Source organism: Gymnogyps californianus, chromosome 6 (genome assembly GCF_018139145.2).
Source record: "Gymnogyps californianus isolate 813 chromosome 6, ASM1813914v2, whole genome shotgun sequence".
Lineage (NCBI taxonomy): Eukaryota > Metazoa > Chordata > Aves > Accipitriformes > Cathartidae > Gymnogyps > Gymnogyps californianus.
This window is the reverse complement of record NC_059476.1, coordinates 112,203-127,442: the sequence shown is the minus strand read 5'-3', so window position 1 is coordinate 127,442 and position 15,240 is coordinate 112,203. Positions and strand designations below refer to the sequence as shown.

Genomic DNA, 15,240 nt, shown 5'->3' with positions numbered 1-15,240 from the left:
AAGTTTTATTTGCCTGTTTCTGCTTTTGCCACATTTGTCTTCACCCTCTTATTTCCCAAATTAAGGGCAAGCAAGAAATGTGAACTATTGTCGTATGCTCCGATTCCCAGAACTATTTATAGGGTTCAAGTTGGGTCATTTAAGTATTTATCAGCATGAGAAAAGTCAACAGATGCTAAATATGCTCTCAATGGCATATGGCACATTAAGTTGCACCCACTACACCTTCTGTGTTAATAGTAATTATTCCCAAACAGAATTTTTAGGGTTAGCATGATATTATGTTGTATTAAAATAACACGGAGCAGTAGGGAGCTCTTTAGCTTATAGTATTGTCGTGGTTTAACCCCAGCCGGCAGCTAAGCACCACGCAGCCGCTCGCTCACTGCCCCCCCCCACCCCTGGGATGGGGGAGAGAATCAGGAAAAAAAACTCGTGAGTTGAGATAAAGACAGTTTAATAGGACAGAAAGGAATGAAAAACAATGATAATGATAATAATAATAATATGACAATAGCAATACTAAAAGAATTAAACTATACAAAGCAAGTGGTGCACAATGCAATTGCTCACCACTCGTTGACCGATGCCCAGTTAGTTCCCGAGCCGCGATCCGCCCCTCCCGGCCAACTCCCCCCTGTTTATATACTGGGCATGACGTTCCATGGTATGGAATACCCCTTTGGCTAGTTCAAGTCAGCTGCCCCGGCTTTGCTGCCTCCCAGCTTCTTGCACACCTGCTTACTGGCAGAGCACGGGAAACTGGAAAGTCCTTGGCTGAAGATAAGTGCTACTTAGCAACAACTAAAACATCGGAGTGTTATCAACATCATTCTCACTCTAAATCCAAAACACAGCACTGTAGCAGCTACTAAGAAGAAAATTAACTCTGTCCCAGCCGAAACCAGGACAAGTATCAAAAATATACAAATTGTAAAAATCTCTGCATATCTACTGTATCGTTTGGTAGCTCACAAAATCTAAATGAAGGAAACAACATATTTAACAATTATAACTATGATCTTATGAAATGTAGAGAAAGCTCCTGTCTTACTGAGAGTTTAAAATATTTTACAGCATTACCATTAGAGAAAATATTTGAGAGTATTTATCTGGAACATTTTCCTTAATAAAGATTGCTGCAGTAGATGAAAACTCTTTCGCTTCTTTCAGTTTTGAAGCATCGAGGAAGCACTCAAGTAAATTTCTGCAGATCAAATAAATATTTGTATTAAATATTTATTAATGCTTTCTGAAATAATTCTTACTTATATTTTTTCAAGAGACTCTTTATATTCAAGGTACCACTCCTAAATGCAGTACAAGCGATTAGTGCTATAAACCATTGACTCAACACAAAAGATATCCTCTAACTTCTATGTCTTTGTTTCTTCTGGAGATTTACAGCTGTTAACATAAATTTATTGCAGACAACAAAAATTATCTTGGAAAAGGAGATTTTTGTGAAAACTTTTCTCAACAGGACACCTGGAATTAAAACAATTAATAATTTAAAGTTGTATAAGAAAAACATTTCTGAGAGATGTATTCGAAGATTCTCCCTTAACTACTGGAAAGGCTAGTATTTCAACGCCATCTAGCAAAAGAAAACTATTCATGTTGGAAATTGCAACATATCTACTGGATTTTCAACACTTTATCTGATTTAACTGAAAAAGAGCCTGTGATTCCATGAAATAAATTGACAACAACAACAATAATAATAATAATTTAAAATATTCAAAAAATAAATACAAATGTAAGAAAAAATAAATGCTACCATTAGTTTTATAACACAAACACATTGTGTGCACTTGCTGGTTCTCATCAATACCTCAGCAAGAGTATGTTTGGTACAAAAAAACTGCATGCATGGTATTCTAGATAACCTTTAGCATACCGTTTGGAATGTTTTGTTACTTTTTTATTTCCCTCCAGTTTCAGTTTATAAAGAAAATGCTGCATAGCCATAAACCATCAGTCATAGACCAAAGAAATAGAAAAGTTCACAAAGAGAAAGGAAAAAACTGTGACAGAAGTGTAACAGGAACTGGAAACGGTCTGTAGAATAGTAGACCAAAACATCTCTGAGAAAAGGTTGTCTGACCTTGAAAAATTACATGGACACTCTTCATTTTGCACATAAAACTGTTTCTCCCAGAAGAGATATCTCAAGGTTTATGCTCCAGCTTTACTCAGGAAATGTAAGAATGGTAATACATTGATATTGATACACCATTTATTACCAATTATTATCAAATAATTGGTAATAATGCAAATGTGTATAATAGTACCGATAGCACACTGGGCTGATTGTGGGGTTTTTTTGACTTCCATTTTAATTTTGCTTAGGAAACAAAACATTCAGTGCAGTTCTAAAAGTAAAATTACCAACAACATTAATTTACTAGCAGAATCAGGTATTACAAAAATATCTCTTTTCTAACTTTCTGTAAATTAGAAGATGAGAGCTGAGACTCGATGCCACCTTTGCCTCAGCCTTCACCAGAAAGGTCTCCTAGGCCTTGTGCCTGCTGAAACATTAAAAAAATTCAGTAAAGCAGATCTACTGAAAAGGACCTGGGAGTCCTGGTGGACAGCCAACTGAACACCAGCCAGCAGTGTGCTCTGGAACCGAAGGTGGCCGACAGCATCCTGGTCTCTCTTAACAGGAGCACAGACAGTAGATCACGGAGGCACGTCCCTACAGGGAGGCAGGTCACTGAGAAGATGGACCCAGGCTCTTTACTAAGGCACATGCCACAAAGACAAGTGACAATGGGTGTACATTGAAACAAGAGAGGTTCAGAGTGGTAATAAACAAAAACTTTCTCCCCATGAGGACAGTCAAGCAGAGCTGCTGCAGCTCAGAGAGGTTATGCAGTCTCCATCCTTGACTGCTTCCAGACCTGACTGGATAAAGTCCTAAGCCTGACCCCACAGTTGACCCAGCTTTGAGCAGGAGATGGATTACCCATCTCATGAGGTCCCTTCCCACCCGAATTAACTTGCAATCCTAAGGTATATGCTGTATCTCTAGACATCATCTGTCAGGATTATTCCAGACGTCATCTGTGAGGGTTTTTTTTTTTGAAGCAACATAGTACCTGTGTGATGAACTTGGTCTTAAACTTTTGGAATAGCTTGTGAAAATAGATACCTTTACCCTTGGTTCAGTTCCACTGTGCATTCTAAGTCTCAAAGTTTCCCATTAACAATAATTTTCTCCTCAACCAACATTATTTTTCTTGTGATTTATTTTTACTGAAGTGTTGGATATTATTTGTTGTTTCTTTCATTGAAATTAAATACTGAAGATGCAATAAATCTGTCTGTGTGTTGACTAGGTTACTTTCTAACATTACTTTTCCTTACTGACCACAGACTTATGAATATCTTAGCCTACATGTGCTGCTCAATCCAGAAACATCTGTTCTCACTAGTAAAGACTTGACATTATCTAACAGATAGCTCTTTCTCTTAAAATCTGTATCTCAGTAAAATATGAACTGAAATCAGAGATTGCAAATCAGATACTATCAGTTCAGATGCTTTAAAATTTGTTCTTTAGATTTATTTTAGAAAAACTTAACATACAAAACTGAAATAGCGTGGCCAGCAGGACTAGGAAACTGATTGTCCCCCTGTACTCGGCACTGGTGAGGCCACACCTCGAATACTGTGTTCAGTTTTGGGCCCCTCACTACAAGAAAGACACTGAGGTGCTGGAGCATGTCCAAAGAAGGGCAACGAAGCTGGTGAAGGGTCTAGAGAACAGGTCTTATGAGGAGCGGCTGAGGGAACTGGGGTTGTTTAGTCTGGAGAAAAGGAGGCTGAGGGGAGACCTTATTGCTCTCTACAGATACCTGAAAGGAGGTGGTAGCGAGGTGGGTGTTGGTCTCTTCTCCCAAGTAACAAGCGATAGGACGAGAGGAAATGGCCTCACTTCTAATCTAAGTCAAGCAATTAATCATTTAAGTCTTTCAGTTAGATTAATCAAAATTATACAATAATCTGCGCACACACATAATTTATACAATTATACCCTCAAAAGAAGACAGTATCAGCCTTAAATATATGTAGCCACTCCATAAAAAAATGACACACTGCTCTCAACTATCAACTACATTGTACCAAGATGCTTGAGCAGGACGGTTGGACTAGGTGATCTTGAGAGGCCCCTTCCAACCTCAACTGTTCTGTGAAGATGGCAGAACCAGGGGCCTTTCACTGAGAAAATGTATGCTTTGTTATAACCCAGGACTGTTAACTCAAGCAATTTAGTCAACCTCCATTGTCAAAGGCTCTCACATTCTAAAGAATTACAGGAAAACTAATCTTTTAACTAGGATCCCACACCTCCTAGGAAAATAGTTTCCAAGACTATTTTGCTAAAATTCCCTACTCTGTCTGAAGAAAACTCCTTCACACATATTTTTTCTTAGCAGAAGTGACCACTTTTAAATATAAAAATAAAATCTACCATCTGAACAACCCATTGACGATGTCTGAAAAATAAGTGTGCGGGTGTCATTGTATACACTGTTCAACACGCAACGGGAAGTCAGATTTAGACCACTCATACATAGCTCAAACAAACAAGGATATTTTCAATAGATACACTGATAATTATTTAAGCATATTGTATAATACGCGAACATGTACCTTTCTGCTATTCTTATTATGGAAAAATGTATTTAAAAGGCAACATATCAAAAAGCGTTAATTTATTCAGTCACTTAAAACCCAGCAGCTATAGCAGAAAATAACAACATACATGTCTATTTAAAACCTCTGTATTTGTACCTATCTTTTAAAATTACATTTAATCAGGTTGCATTTTTCATTTCCTTATACAAGCAATAAGGACTTTCAGTCATGCTTGATAAGAACATCCTTGAAATGGGGAAAATAACTACCACGTACTTCTTCAGCCACGACTTGTCTTCAGTGAAGTATCAATTGCTAAAGATTCTGACTAAAATTCATTATTTAATTCAGTGTAAATTAAACTATACACACTTCCGAACAGTATGTATGCAGAAAAACCTATATATTTCCTAAATAAAACCTGAAATTGGCTGACAAACTTCATTTATGACAGACATAAATTCGGAAGGCATTGTTATCCAACCCTAGATTACTAATCTCTTCCCTAAAAATTATTAGACTTTTAATTCTAAATTTTTTGCATAATACTTAAAGATATTCTGTGAATTCACCTTATTGGGAGGTTTAACTCTCGAATAACAATCTACTTCCCTTCCTTAATTCCCAGAAAGAAAACCTGTTGGTTTAAATCTTAATAGCCTTGTTTATGCAAGTTATTCTCCTTTTCGTAACTTTTGAGCTCTCATTTTGCGTAAGACTGGTTAAAAGAAGACCTATTTCATTTATGCTTTGAAACATTAGGCCAAGCAGTATATCTAAATTAGCAGGGACAGCTTTTAATTTTATACTGAAGAAAACCGTATATAATATTAATTAGAAACGAAAAAGCTTGATCTAAACTAATTACACTGATAAGAACCATACAGTACCAAATTGCACATTAAAGCACGTGACTGACATATAAAAACCACATCACTACTGATGACAACTCATCTCGGTATTCTTAATTGCTGTATTTGCAATACACTTATTTTGCTCACTGATTTTTCATAAAGTTTCATTTCAACATACAGTTATGGGTTAACGAGGAAAAACCAGTAGGAAAGATAACTTAGGTCAATATATATAAAATCTTCATAATGAAGAAGGAGGAAATTAGAAGGTATCCTGAACACGTTCTCACAAACTTACCAGGCTGTTTCTTTCTCTTCAGGGATCAGAGGACAGAAGAGATCTTTGTTTATCTATTTAAAGGTTACGTTTCTTTACCTGAAGAAAATAGTTCTTAAAGAAAATGGGAGTTTGTCTTTCTCCTCACTTAAAAGAACTGCACATAAGCAATGACTCAAACACTACATCCAAAATGACTGTGATACTTCAGATAGGACCTAGGGCCTAACTGCCTCTGCCACTAAAATTTTAACCTCAAAGTAAATATTAAAATGAAGCACCTTTTATGTTAAGTGTACATTTATGTATCTTTAAAAAGTTATGAATTAAGCTTTCCACAATAAATGTGTCTACAATGTTACCAAAGAAATAGACATTACTAAAGACTACCTCAGGTGGCAGCCACGTGTACAAGAGGACTACAGAATGCCCATATGAAAAAATACAGTTAAACTTACATCATGAGTTCTGCTCTCCATTCATTGTCTTGCTCTTCAGTTTGGTTTAACGCTTTAACAATCTGAGAAAGGCTGGGAATAAGACAATAGCGGAATCCAGGCTTAAGATACGGCCTCACAAGTTGCCAATAAAGAACTGAGGCATTATATATCAAAAAATAATATCTGAAAAACAAGAATCAAGAATTTAGTATTTCATGGACTTAGAAGTGTCTTAAAAGAGTCTGTAATTTTATGTTTATCTAAGAAGCAAAAACTGGAACTTTTCCTATGTGCTCAGACAAGAATCAATCCTGACTAAGAACTGAGAACACAAGTAAAGCATAAGAATACGATAACTCTTGCAACTACACTCTACCCAGTAATTAACCACTTTAAGCTAACATGGAGCTTTCCTTCTACAAAGTCAGAATATAAAAGGGGAAGAAACGCTCAGAGATATCTACCAGCCTTAAACGGGCTGATTCATCCCGTCTATTTAAGACCGTTCAGTACTCTTATATTGTTGCAGCACGCGCAGCAGTTACAGAAGTGCAGTAACAAAATGGAAGGAAAATCTACAAAAGCAAAAAAACCCCAAACAACACAACGCCAGACTACCTAGTGAAAAATCTGAGACAAACAACTATGAAAACCTAACTCAATAACGTTTCCTGAGATTTAAAGAGTTAATCCTATTAGTAGGGCCGACCTTCGATCCTGGGTGGCAAAATCTATCGCCTTCATAAAAAACAGCACAAACTTTTCAAATTCTTCCTAGAACAGAACAAAAAAATTGTTAATGCAATCTGAACGTGGCTTTTATAAATCAGTACATTATTTTCCTATTTCATTATGTTCACATCTCATAATTTTTATTTTCAGACCAATCTCAAATAAAACATACTGCCATAATAAGTTGCTACCATAGAAACAGAATAACTAAAAATCGGTAGCATTGCCTATTACTATGCTTTCCTGATTTCAAATTTTAAGACTATATTTTCAGTTTCTTTCATTTCTGCCAAACTTTAATTATCAGGACTGAAATTTTCCAAAACTGCAAAGCTGCATACTGTCTAAGCTTTCAGCAAAGAAAGCTCAGAAACGTCCAAGAGCAAAGCCAGGAAAAAAAACCCCAAAACTCGTTTGTCCCATTAAAAAACTTGAGGTATTATTTTCTTCAGAAAAGCTCCAACAAGAATTTGTCAACTGAATGGTGTGTCAGGCATGCTCTTTTTATCATTAAAGCAGCTGGGAAGCAGCTTTTCAGAGGATGACCCGGGGGTCCTGGTGGACACCAAGTTGAACACGAGAAAGCAATGTGCCCTCGCCATAAGGAAGGCTAATGGGGGCTGCATTAGGAGGAGTGTTGCCAGCAGGTCGAGGGAGGTGATCCTTCCCCTCTACTCAGCACTGGTGAGGCCACACCTGGAGTGCTCGGCCCAGTTCTGGGCTCCCCAGTATGAGAGAGACATGGACGCTGTGGCGAGAGTCCAACGAAGGGCTGCAAAGATGAAGGACTGGAGCATCTCTCACATGAGGAAAGGCTGAGAGAGCTGGGACTGTTTAGCCTGGAGAAGGCGGCTCAGGGGGGATCTCATCAGTATGTACAAATACCTGAAGGGAGGGTGTAAAGAAGATGGATGGGATCATAAAAAGGGACTTTTGAAAGCCTAAGAGAAAGACGCAGTGGAAATGGCAAAGCAGAGGTGGAACTGGATGGGCAGGAAGGGGATGACACCAGAGGGCTCTCTATAGTGAGACAGAACAGAATAACTAAAAACTCCAAGAGAGCTGGGACTGATTTATGGGACTCTGGGACTGGCATAAGAAGGCTATTGAGCAATGAGCGGGAACTGCCTAGATAAACTGAAAAACAGGATGAAGAGCCTGAGAGGTATTAGATACTAAAGTAGAAAAGTTGCACTTGGCCCTTAAGAACACAAGCATCTTAATCAGCTAAGAAGGATTCCTTAGGATGGAAACCAAAATAAGGACCAATTTATCTTTTCTAAGTGAATGATGATTACTGGTCATACAGCGTGAGATGTTGTGCCACTCCTATTTTCATAAATGATCTAGGAACACAGCAGTGAAAAAACTTTACAACTGATACAAAGTGTATCTTAAAAGCACATTACAACACACAGCACAAGGAACCAAGCTAGGATTGCACATACTGGGACGGTTCTTAACTTCTAAGAAGCTAGCAAGAGTCAAGAAGAAAACAGCAAAATTTGGCTGAGATTTAGAAAATATCACAGAACAGTTTAATTTAGAAACGTAAAAGGCTAACTGGACATTAGAAAATACTTTACAAATGTGTACAAAGTTTTAAAGGGACCACTGATCAGTTGTTCTGCACACGTGCTCAGAGAAGGCAGAGAAAGTACAGATGACACAATAGGGAAAAGATTCTAGCTTGAAAGTTAATTCAAACACATTATTCAAAGAAACTACGGCATCATCTGTCAGGGAAATTTGTGAACACAAATAACACAAACATCTGTTAAGCCTATTTTAAGGGGTCAGATATCATTGACAAATTGTCAAAGCTGACTGACCACAGTACAAGGACAAGTGAAATACTGAAGACAGAAAACTGATTCCACTCCATTTTAAATTCAGCAGTATGTAAGAAGTGCTCATCATGTACGGACACGGTGTCACTGAACAGTAACACACAGAAGCTTTTAGAAGCAGAAGTATCCTGCTGAGTTGCTACCAGAAAGCTTCATCTCTCATTTCAAAAAGCCACATCCAAAGTACTACATGGAAAGGTTACTGATCCGTGGTGGAAGCACACTGCCACAGGAGAGAAATGAACTGTACAACCTCTCTGAGGGCCCCTTTAGTCCTCCATTTCCTACGATTCTGTGAAATGCCTAGTGTGATCCTGAATAAAACTGGTAATTGTTTTACCAGTTACAGCTAAATTTGGTCTGAAAGTATCATATCGATGTAAAAAGTGAAAAGGTTGACTTTATAACAATTGACTGTCTGAAAAATTTGGAAGCATTCTTTTTTTTTCCTCCCCAAAGTATTTGCAATATTAGTCTAATTCAGCTGGTAAGTTCTGTTTACTCCCAAACTACCTGTTAATATATTTTCCTTTGATTTTTCCCACAGCCCTGATTACCCTTGTGTATTTTAAATGACTGAAAGCAATACATAAAAACCTAGGAAGAAATACTCTTAAAAACTGGCTTAATATAATGCAACCTTCATAATTTCTCACCAAATTATCTGTAGAGAGTGGAGCGTGCAACTGGCCTTGGCACAAATATGCTCTGCCAAGAAACTGATTCACAGGAAATCTTCCTTTAAAATACATCTGTAGACAGTCACTGCTCATTTCCAGATATCCCAGCTACGACCAAAAAAGGCATTTTAATATTCAAAAATGCAACAAATACTTAAGAATTGTTAGTTTTTAAAAATGCATGCCTACTCAAAGTGTAACATCTAACTGCATACCAGTATGCAAACAATATTCCATAAAGCTGTGTATCAGATCTGGTACAAACCCATTAAGATTTATTAAAATTTAAAGCTAGACTTTTGTCATTCCAAATGTATAGAAAAATAGCTCCTTTATTTATCAAAGCTTCTGCGTCACTCAGTCACAGAATCCCTTACAGTATACAAAAAAAGTTTCCTTTTTTAATAGCCATTAACAGAATTGTTAACATAAAGGCAAAATTCTTAGTAGAATTTTTTTTTAAAAGGACGGATATCAGCCCGCAGGATTTTCTATGGATGTCAGTGCTGCACCTCAATTTTCAGACAACAGATAGAATTTGAATGGCTTGCAGCTTGGGAAAAAAAAATTGTTTTATTAGAAACTCTATCTGCTTGAAATCCAATCACTTGTACCCATGGACTGAAAATTAAAAAATACTTCAAAATTAAGAACCTCTACCACATTTTATAGAAGTCAGCTCAATTAGCTACAATCTTTCGTAATCAGAATGTCACCTTTTATCTTTTGCCCAGCAGGGACTGTTCACAAACACGTTTTCTTCAGTCATAACCAAACTGCTAACATTAGTTTTCCATAACAAGAGAAAACAGGCATGGCAAACTATTTTATATTACTATGGTATACCTTGCATATTTTGGTCTAATTACAAACTTCACAAACCACAGTTTGCTGACTGATTATAAAGAAGTGATAATTTAGAAGCCAAGTTTTAACTGAAAATGCACATTTATACAACTGTTCTCCAAAACCAGAAGAGTGTAATGTTTTTCACAGGTACTTCTGAGAATATTTTTAAGTAGTAACTTTAACAACTGTAAATACAATATGTCATACAAATGTTTTTATTCAATACAGATAAACTGCCTAAATTACAAACCTGGAATGCTTGTTCAGCACATAAAACATATAAGTCGGTGCTGAAGTCATCTGATGAGTCAAGTGCAGATTTTCCTTGACTGGCTGACTTGATCAACTCATAAGCATTCTTCAAAGCCTGAACATCTAAAGTAAAAAAAGGAATAAAGAAAGTAACAGATAATTTGTGCTTCAAGGTGGACTGACAGACATCACTGCATTATTTCAAATTAACTATATGGCACCCTGCTTCTCCCTTACAGAAATAAGTTATGAATGTTTGAGGAAAATAACGTCAAACAAATGTTGTTCAAAGGCAGCCACAGTTGTAAGACGAAGCATTAATGACTCTCTTACAATTTAAAATCACTAATGTTAGCACACAAGAAAGTGAACTACTTTGAAGGCCTGATTCACAGTTCCCTGAAGTCAACAGTACTCTTTCTGTTGACACAGAAATTCGAGATTAGATCCTTAAAGCTGTTATATGAAGTAAACCTGACTGGAAGAAAACTAGATTAAATTGGGAACAGTACAGCAGTTACTTCTTTCCATAGCTAAGAAGCACGTTTAAAGCGTTCAGAGGAAGAATACGTTTTCCGTAGATTTAGAAACAAAACAGATCAAGATCAAGCCGTTTTCGTGTTTAAAGCGCGGTTTTTATGTTACTTATTTTTAAAGACGGGCAAAATTTCGCAACCGCCGGGCGCCCTTACCGCGGCGGCTCTCTGCGGCCCACAGCCGCTCCCTGACGGCCGGCTCCATCCCGCACACCGCCCGGCGCCGCCCGGCGCGGCTCCCTCCCGCCGCACCCCACTCCGCGGGCGGGCCGCGGCCGCCACGGAGGCCGCTTCACCCCGCGAGGCGCGGGGCAGCTCTGCGACGCGGGCACCAGGCTTTGGGCAGGCGTGTGCCGACGAGACCTTCCCAAAGCGCCGCCGGACAACCGACAGAACCGGCTGCGGGAGGTGTCCGCCCGGCGACGCGGGGACAGGCCGGCCGCCGGCGGTGCCGCTGCCGCCCCGGCCCCCACCTCCCCGAACCCGGCCTCCGGCCCTCCTGCTCCTCCGCGCCCGCCGCCGCCCAGGGTGCCGTTACCCCCCCGGCCGCTCCTGCCGGCGCGCGTATCCTAGCAGCGCTCCCACAACACGCGCGCCGGCCCGGCCCGGCCCGCCCCCGGCCTGCCTCCCGCCCTCCTTCCCTCACTGCAGGGGACGGACGACCCCGCCGGCACCGGGACCCGCGCCCGCCGCCCCGCCCCGCCCCGCGCGCTGCCGCCGGCCCCGGGGGGGGGGGCGCTGCCGAGGAGGCCGCGGCGCGGGTGCCGCCAGGCAGGGCCGCGGGCGGGAGAGCGAGGGCCGCGGCCGGAGGAGGAGGAGGAGGAGGAGGAGGCGGCGCGCCCCGCGGCAGGCCTGCTTCTGTCCCGCCAGGGAACGGGCACGGCAACCGGCGTTACAAACGCGCAAGGGGCTGGCGCGGTCTGCAGCCGAGTCTGTGCCTGAAAGGAGGGGAAAACATCTTCCTCCGGGACAGACCGCTACTGCTTTTTAGCAGCGTTACTACTGCGGCTTACGCCACGGCACAGATCTCTTACTCCCCCTAAAAGTCAGTGCCTTTAAGGATGTAAGGCACACTTTCGTTATTAAGCATAGACTGCATAAAACCACTTCTCAGACAGCCACAGGTGAACAAAGGCAATGACTGACAGCTTCCTGTAGATAAAAGCGTTGCTAAGAAATGCTGTCACCAGTAATTTTTGTCCCTGTCTTGAGAGCTTCTAACATGACACGTTTTGAAGTAGAGCACACACCACCAGTGACTGAAGCTTTGGCCTCAAGCAGAACAAAATGCCAAAGGACACCTGGATCGTATCTGCCAGTGCAGAAAGAAGCCATATGCTAGGGTATGAACAATTATCTTTCGAGACTCATTTCACTGTATGTCACCAGGCACAATTTTATGGTTTAAAAAAATAAACCTTCAGAGAACAACAGTCCAGAAAAGAGATACAGTCAAAAAAACCTGGAAGCTCCCTGACCGCGCTGACATCAGCACATACCAAATGAAACGTTCAGGCCTTCGTGTTTTCCCCTCAACTGCTTAGTCATGGCAGATTCTATGAGGTAAATCACCGTAGTCATGAAGACAACATAAAGGCTTACATATATAAATCCAATTTTAAACCTAAGCCCTTTGCACTTCGAGCTAAATTGAAATTCTGTACTGGCAGGGTGTTCCAATCCCGATGGACAGAACACATCATTCTGAAGTGTGGCATTGCTGGTGAGTTTCCAAAGATGTGTCTTGCAGTCATCCTTAGCTGAACGAAAGATGAGTATTAGGAGAGGCCATAAGGGTGACAAATACAAATGGTAAGTGCAACAAATTCTTACGCTGCAGGCCCAGCTACTGAATAAGTCACACATACTGTGTATTTCAGAACAGTAGAAGATTCTTCAGTTTATGAAGCATTGGAAACATTACAAATATATACAAGGACCTGTAAAGAATTCAGCAGTAGACTCCTTCCTGTTCTCTACCTGTTCTCCTACCTACTCCTGTACACACAGTCCATCGAAATGATGTAACTCTCTTGCTTGCATGAATGTTAATAAACAGAAATAAAACTCACTTGAAAACTTCAAGTGGGCAAGGAAAGAAAACCCTATAGCAAACCTGTGGCAATTTCTGAAGCAGAAAGCAATATATTGGTCTTGTGTAATTACTTTAGGTAGTTATGGCAATGGCTTACTATGACTCACCATGATATGCTTACAATGTTTGTACCCAAACTTCATACCTCTTAGTGCATGACTCAGCTACAGTCCAGCCACTTCTTGATGTCCTTTGGCAGAATCCCAGACACAGGGAGGACTAATGTCTCCTGATATAAAAATCAAGATGTGGAAGCTCTACACATACTGACTCAGGAAGAAGCACTCCTGAAATGTAGATAATAACCAAAATGGCACCACAATAATATAAAGGTCTCAAATTACTCCATTTATTATTCATCCTCATGAAATACGTGTGCTAAGAGTCTGGCTGTATTATCCCCAAATTACTTCCTGACTCTTTCGTGCTCTGGTTTGCACACTCAAACATCTCATTTCATGTGTTACAAGTTTAGCCTTCTCAAAGGGCTTTTCTGTAGTGTGGTTTTTTAACATGTAAGAGAGAACAAAAGTGGTTTTCTGTAACATTTCCTCATCTGTTGCTCCTTTCCTTCTGCTCTGCGCTAAGTACCTCAGGGGAGCTTAAGGCCAACCGCACTGTCTGCACTGCAGGTGCTGTCCCATCTCGTGATGCACCCTGGAATTCATGTATGACTCTTGAGGAGACTAGACATATACGTTCCATTTATCCCCAAGCTGCATACTAACATAAAACCATGCATGCACATAAAGAACAGCAACAAAGGGGAGAAAAAATTTCTAGGCAGCAAAGAGATTTAGACAAACTGGAAGTATTATCTATAGACACTATGCATCTTATTCTTTTGTTTAGAAATGATCATGAATGCATAACTTGTATGAAATTGATTTCCATTCTTAATTCTCTGAATAAGAGTTTAAATCAATCTATTTGGATTTAAATTTTTATTATATGTTTCTAGAAAGCACTCATAACCAAATCACTGGAGCAGTAAGTCTACTGAGGAGTGGAAGTAAGTATTTTAGGGATAGTAGGAGACAGCAGATGATAAAGAAATATCCAATGACACAATGCATCTGTTGTCCGTGCTGTCATTACTTCTTGCCAAAAAAATAATGGCTTAACGTATCTCTTCTCCATCTCTGCTTCTGATGAAAATCTAGCGCTTACTGAACAGCGTAAGAATGTAACTAAGGTCTAGCCAGTTAGCTTTCCTTTGACAGAGATGAACAGCAGAAGGCTAAAGAAGAGTTTAGAACAGGGTATTGCGGTATTTCCTCAGTACGGAATCCCCTAAGCTTCCAACAGCTCATGACCAGCAATCTTGAGCATCTGGCCCTGTTACAGTACCTGTGTTTTTAATAATCTTTTACATGCATTCTGTCATGAATTTGCCTTATTTGACTCTTTGAACGCATGCAGACTTTTGTTATCTGTATTATATTGTGCCAGTGAGTTTCAGACTTTAACTAAATATTGCATGAAAAAGAACCTCACAAAAAGTACCTCCAAAAATATTTTAAATTAAAACTTGTAACTTTACAAGCCAAACTCGTCCAGGAATTAGCTGCGTGTGGTTTTAACTAAGCTCTGGCATTTGTTTGAGAAGAATTTTCATTATGTCGAAATTAAGAATCTTCTCCCGTCTGAACCACCATATGGAAATGCTTGTAATAAAAAGTCTAGAATTACTGAAATACTGTGTTTCTCTCTAGGCAGCTCTGCAGACCAAACGATGCACTGTAACATAATGTAAAAAAAAAAGATTACTTAGTGACTTAATTTATATTATGTAAATGATAGCAGAATAGGGTATCTCATGTTCAATGTTACACAGAACTGCTCTAAGGCAATCATTATGCCACAATATGAATACATTAACATCTGATAATTTCTAGTATCTTTTAACATATAGTATCTACAGTTACCTGAAATTAACTCTTTTAAACATGCTACTTTAGAAAAGCAAAACTCAACACATTAAGCACTGTATAACTATGGCAGAATATTTAATTCTACCACAAA

General features: G+C 39.6%; 2 protein-coding genes across 2 annotated transcripts in view; one reads left to right on the top strand and one right to left on the bottom strand.

Annotated features, from left to right (window-relative positions):
• CFAP46 (cilia and flagella associated protein 46) overlaps positions 1-11,325 on the bottom strand; it is an 89,351-nt gene extending 78,026 nt beyond the window's left edge. Inside the window, exons 1-6 of the mRNA XM_050899072.1 lie at positions 11,277-11,325; positions 10,583-10,707; positions 9,460-9,591; positions 6,931-6,995; positions 6,240-6,404; positions 1,084-1,207 (exon numbers count right to left, since the gene is read on the bottom strand). Coding sequence (XP_050755029.1) covers positions 1,084-1,207; positions 6,240-6,404; positions 6,931-6,995; positions 9,460-9,591; positions 10,583-10,707; positions 11,277-11,325 — 660 coding nt within the window. The remainder of the gene's footprint in view (positions 1-1,083; positions 1,208-6,239; positions 6,405-6,930; positions 6,996-9,459; positions 9,592-10,582; positions 10,708-11,276) is intronic.
• ALDH18A1 (aldehyde dehydrogenase 18 family member A1) overlaps positions 1-15,240 on the top strand; it is a 148,437-nt gene that overhangs the window by 73,837 nt on the left and 59,360 nt on the right. The gene's annotated exons all lie outside the window — the stretch shown is intronic.